Source organism: Galeopterus variegatus, unplaced genomic scaffold (assembly GCF_000696425.1).
Source record: "Galeopterus variegatus unplaced genomic scaffold, G_variegatus-3.0.2 Scaffold2841, whole genome shotgun sequence".
NCBI lineage: Eukaryota > Metazoa > Chordata > Mammalia > Dermoptera > Cynocephalidae > Galeopterus > Galeopterus variegatus.
Genome location: NW_007728952.1, coordinates 212,438 through 217,519, shown reverse-complemented (window position 1 = coordinate 217,519; position 5,082 = coordinate 212,438). Strand labels below are relative to the sequence as shown.

The following is a 5,082-nucleotide window of genomic DNA, read 5'->3' as shown; positions in this document are numbered from 1 at the left end:
ACCCTCGGGCGGGAGCGCCGCCGCGCTTCACAAGCGGCGCACTTATCCAGTGCGCCACCGGCCCGGCCCAGCTGAAGCATTTTTTAAAGGAATAGAAAATACCCTTCCTTTGTGCTGAAGAATACAGTACAGATTCCTCAGCAGGAATGTGAGAGAGAGAATGCTAACAGGCCCGATCCGTATTTGCCATTTCCCTAATGGAGAGAGAGAGAAGTGGCCCAGTGGGCGGCTTTCCCTGCTGACATTGGTACTTCCTGGTTCACAGGGGCTAGGGACTGACGAGGACTCCCTCATTGAGATTATCTGCTCAAGGACCAACCAGGAGCTGCAGGAAATCAACAGAGTCTACAAGGAAAGTGAGTAGCCCTGTTTCTGTGGTTCATCCTCTCAGCCCAGTTTCTGTGACTCCATCCTAGCCATGTGGGTTAGCGTTTGCAATAGAACACCTGGATTATAGATTTGCAGAGCTGCCTGCCGTCTTGACATTTGGATGAGGCTGGCCACGGTCCAGTCCCTCTCTTCCATCTCAAAATTATTGCCTGTATTTTGATGATTAATTCCACTAGAACTTCTGCAAAAGGGTAAACAGGAGGGAAGGGAGAGAAAACAAAATCTATTTGAAAAAAAGATCTGATGAAGAGATGTAGAAAGTATGTTTGGGTTCCATTTATTGGGTGCTGTCCAGTCTTGCTTAAGAGTTTTCCAACTCTGGACTGTGGATTTTTGAAGAAATATTGCAAGAAGCTTGTGGACCTGTGTACACCAAGCAGTGTAGGTGGCTGTGGGTAAAATAAATAATGCAGCTTACATTGCTACTGCATTTCAGTACAGATGCTATTTTGAATAATGAAACACAAGTTCATTCAAAAGTATTATTTAATTCTTACTAATTTTTGCCATTGTGCACTTTCCAATCAGTGGATAATAAAGCACAATTATGTATGTGTAGTATTCCAAATTTTTTGATATTCAAAATCATAGTCAAGAAAGTTGGGAACCAGAATTTTAACTACAAAAAAGGATCAAAGGTGAGCCTGAGGATCGCTGATTTGATCTAGCCCTGTCTGTCCATTGTCACCAGTGATAACTCTGGCTGTGATTTCATGAGTGTAGAAATCATTCTAGAGAGTCACCCTCAGTTTGGGGTTGAGGAACACGGCTACATCCGTGCTGACTCTGCTGTTCCTGCTTTTCAGAGTCTTAGTGGGGAAGGGGTAATTGGGGTGGGTGGGTGGTTGGTGGGAAGCATAAAACCAGATGTGCTGTTTTCCAAGTGTACAAGACTGACCTGGAGAAGGACATTGTTTCCGATACATCTGGTGACTTCCGCAAGCTGATGGTTGCCCTTGCAAAGGTTGGTTTCCTGTTTTATTTCTTTGCCCAGTTCCTCCCAAAGCAAGTCACATACCTCATTTTATACTTGCAAGCAAATTAACTAAATCCTCTGTGTCTGTATCAGAAATTCAGCTGCATTTCCAACAGTAGGTTTGCACTGTCACTGCAGAGTTGTCACTTTTGTATAATAGGATTTCTTATCCTCCGAAACCGCATGGACAAGTGGACTTTGGGGGCCAGAGGAGGAGTAGACTGCTGTCAAGTCCTGGCCTGGATTTATGTGCCAGCCCTCACCGGGTGACTTAGAGAAGGTCACTTTGCCTCTGTCTGTGGCCACACGGGACCCAGTGGGAAGTGACCCTGTCATTTCTTTCACCTGCTCTCACTTCTTATGAGAGGGTTTGCCCATGTAGTCCTTTGTCTGGAGTGGGAGGGGGTCTTTGTGGAGCTGATGGCTGATGTTCACACGTTAACATGGATAAAAGTGTTTCCCCTGGCCAGTGTGCAACCTGATGCCTGCACGCCAGGGAGGGAAGGGAAATCATTTTCTCCAGGAAGCCTGATGGCAACTGACTAATTAGCTTGCCACATGCTGGCCCATTCACGTCTCCATTACTGCAGCCATTCCCTGCCGTTCCCCCTGGCTGTCCTGGACTCCCTGTCTGCCACCACCCTGTGTACCACCATCCATGGGCCTTTTGGAATCCACGCTCACCATTTCAGTCCCCTGATCAAAACCCATTTCTGCTGCATCACATCCAAGCTCTCACCTGCCTTTAAATGTCCCCTGTCCCTCCTCCTCCCCACCTTCACCTTCTTCTCCAGGATTCTCATGCTCAGCCCTGCTCACTCCCCTGTGAGCGTGCCCTGCCTCTCCCTGTGCAGAATGCCCTCCCTCCCCCACAGGAGCCTCATCTGGCCCCTCGCTCCAGGTCCAGCTCCAGCCCCATTTTCCTCGCTCCACTGACTCTCCTCTCTGAACGAGTTCTCCCTTTTGCATTTCACGTCATCTTAGTGCTATGGACTATCGTGTTGTTTTGTCATTTGTTCTATGTTTATTTCTCTATCTGGATTGTAAGCTCTCTGAGGGAGAGAACTAAATATCATCAGCTAATGGAGTGGGGGATTCTGTAAGGTGCTTAGCCCAGGACTGGGTACCAAGGAGGGGTTGAGGATGCTGAGGCACAGCCCCCACTTCCTTGACTCAACTCTTCTGCCATTCCTTGGTCTTGTCTAGACTTCAGTGTGAATACAAATTTGAAGTAGGTATTTATTCAGGAAATTAAGTAATGTTTTAAAATATACAGATAAATAGATTTGATGTTCTTAATTTTTTTCTTGTAGGGGAGAAGAGCAGAGGATGGCTCTGTCATTGATTATGAATTGATTGACCAAGATGCCCGGGTAAGTGCCAAGCTTCTTGGTTTGAGTATTTTTTTTGATAAGTCTCTGGATAGTCTATATAGTATTCTGTTCCTGTATAACAAATTACCCCCAAACTTAGTGGCTTAAAACAACAAACATTTATTATCTCTCAGTTTTGGTTGTCAGAAACTGGGAAGTTGCTTAGCTGGGTGGTTCTGGCTCAGAGTCTCTCGTGAGGTGGCAGACAAAATGTTGGCCAGGCTGCAGTCACCTGAGGGCTTGGCTGGGTCAGGGGGATCTACTTCTAAGACAGCACACCCATGTGACTGTTGGCAGAAGACATTAGAATCTCTTCTCATGGACCTCTCTATGGGGCTGCTTGAGTGTCCTCACAGCATGGCTGCTGGCTTTCCCCAGAGTGAGAGATCCAAGAGAGAAAGCACAGAGGAGGTCGCATGCCTCTTATGACCTGATCCCAGGAGTCACACACCGTCACTTCTGCCACACTCTGTTCATTAGAAGTGAGTCACAGAGTCTAGCCCACAGTCAGTGGGAGGGGAATTAGCCTCCACCTTTGGAAGGGAGGTATGCCAAAGAATTTATGGACATATTTGAAGCTCACCACACTCTGAGAATGTGAATTTCATTTTCACTTTCTGGGAACTATACTTATTACAAGGTATTCTTTTATAATGCTGGTGTTAATTACAGGCTTGATACCTGACTCACATATGCTCATTCAAGCTTTGCTGGTAAGGAAGTACTGTTTCTGTAGAGTGTGATTTGGCCATACACATTGGTGTGTGTGCACACCAAAGAGGGAGCAGCGGGCAAGCAGGAGAAGATGGTGGGTGCAGGTGCAGCCAGGGATAGGAGGCCCACTGCCCCTTGCAGTGGAGGAGAAAGAGAGGGTGGCAGAGGCCCATCCTTCTTTCCCATCTGAATAGAACTGGTGGTGGTACTAGTCCCCAAATCATTGAGAATTATTTGATAAGCTGATTCAGACTGCTGTGAACTATATGTCTCACTCAGAGCGTCAACAGTTGTCTCAGAGCAGGTCGTAAAAGCTGCAGAAAAAAATTAATTTAAATTCATTTTAGTTTTAAAATGTAATGTATTCCACACAGCACTTTTAGCAGGAGGTGGAGAAGGGTTTTAAATGAAGTAATAGAAGTTGGATTTTGCAACTCGCAGATGGTGGAGGACCTGCTGAATGAACATCTGCCTAGAAAAAGCCTTTCTGCCTCTTGCCCTTCCTGCCATTCTCAGCATTACTTGTAGCCCCTACGTTTTCCAGGAACAGGTGATAGTTGGACTCGGCTCTTTTTCCAGCTGCACCGTGTCCTGAGTCTCTAACAAGCTTGGGAGTGGGTGCTGACCTGTAGCTGTTTTCCGCAGATGACCACTAGCTCATCTGTTACGGAATGTGCAAAAGGGAGGAGTGTCGGATGTGCTGATGAACATTTGCTAGTCCTTCTTTATGTGAATAGAAGCTCTCGGTCCTTCCTTTTGTGTTCAAGGAGGGAGACTGTACAGCTCTGACCTCATGAACGATCTACAGTCTCGTATTGTGTCTGTTTGTGCCTGCGGAGGACTGCTTGTGATTAAGACTTCTGACCTAAATAGTACATTTTTTCTGCCACGTCTGCACTGTAATCATCCTTTCTCATTTGGCATTTTGAATGGGTAGCTTTTTGGGTTTTTCTCAAGACATGTTTTATGACCTTGCTCTGGATCATGTAGTTACCTTTTCTTGGTTGGTTGTACTCGTAGGATCTCTATGACGCTGGAGTAAAGAGGAAGGGAACTGATGTTCCCAAGTGGATCAACATCATGACTGAGCGGAGTGTGTGCCACCTCCAGAAAGGTGGGTGCTGTGCCGAGGAGGTCTTAGCACCAGGGGGCTCTCGGGCAGTGTGGACAGGGGTCTGTATGGGGGCTTGGTTTGCCAGAACAGCGTTCATTCACTCTCTACTTGGCACTCCCATGGGCTCACCCATTTTCCCTCACCAAGTCCTTTTGCCCTCCTGTTCTATTCTGGATCCTTCTGTTCCCCAAACATTTCCCGCGTTTGGGGCTTTAGCTTGCTGCCCATTCTTGTTAGAGGATTGTTTCCTCTTGCCCTATTTGTTGCAGTAGTGGACTTTGCTGGGTGCTGTGTGCTGATTCTCATGGCTTCCAGATGGCATAGGTTCCACTCAGGGAGATGGAGATGGTCAGAATATGTGGCATGGGCAAGGCCGTTTAGCTCAGGTGCACAGTACGGCTGTCCCAGGGCAAAGCTGGTCCACTGTGGCAATGGCTAACCCTCTAGGATGCAACCCTTGGTTGTCCTTTTTTTTTTTTAAACATGGTGTGTAATTGTGTGAGTTTTCATTGACA

The 5,082-nt window shown here is 46.9% G+C and overlaps 1 protein-coding gene across 2 annotated transcripts in view; it reads left to right on the top strand.

Annotated features, from left to right (window-relative positions):
• The window catches only part of ANXA2 (annexin A2), a 47,468-nt gene that overhangs the window by 38,609 nt on the left and 3,777 nt on the right, over window positions 1-5,082 (top strand). For both annotated transcript variants that reach the window (XM_008583158.1, XM_008583159.1), the window contains exons 6-9: window positions 266-356; window positions 1,275-1,354; window positions 2,680-2,739; window positions 4,474-4,567. In XM_008583158.1, coding sequence (XP_008581380.1) covers window positions 266-356; window positions 1,275-1,354; window positions 2,680-2,739; window positions 4,474-4,567 — 325 coding nt within the window. The remainder of the gene's footprint in view (window positions 1-265; window positions 357-1,274; window positions 1,355-2,679; window positions 2,740-4,473; window positions 4,568-5,082) is intronic.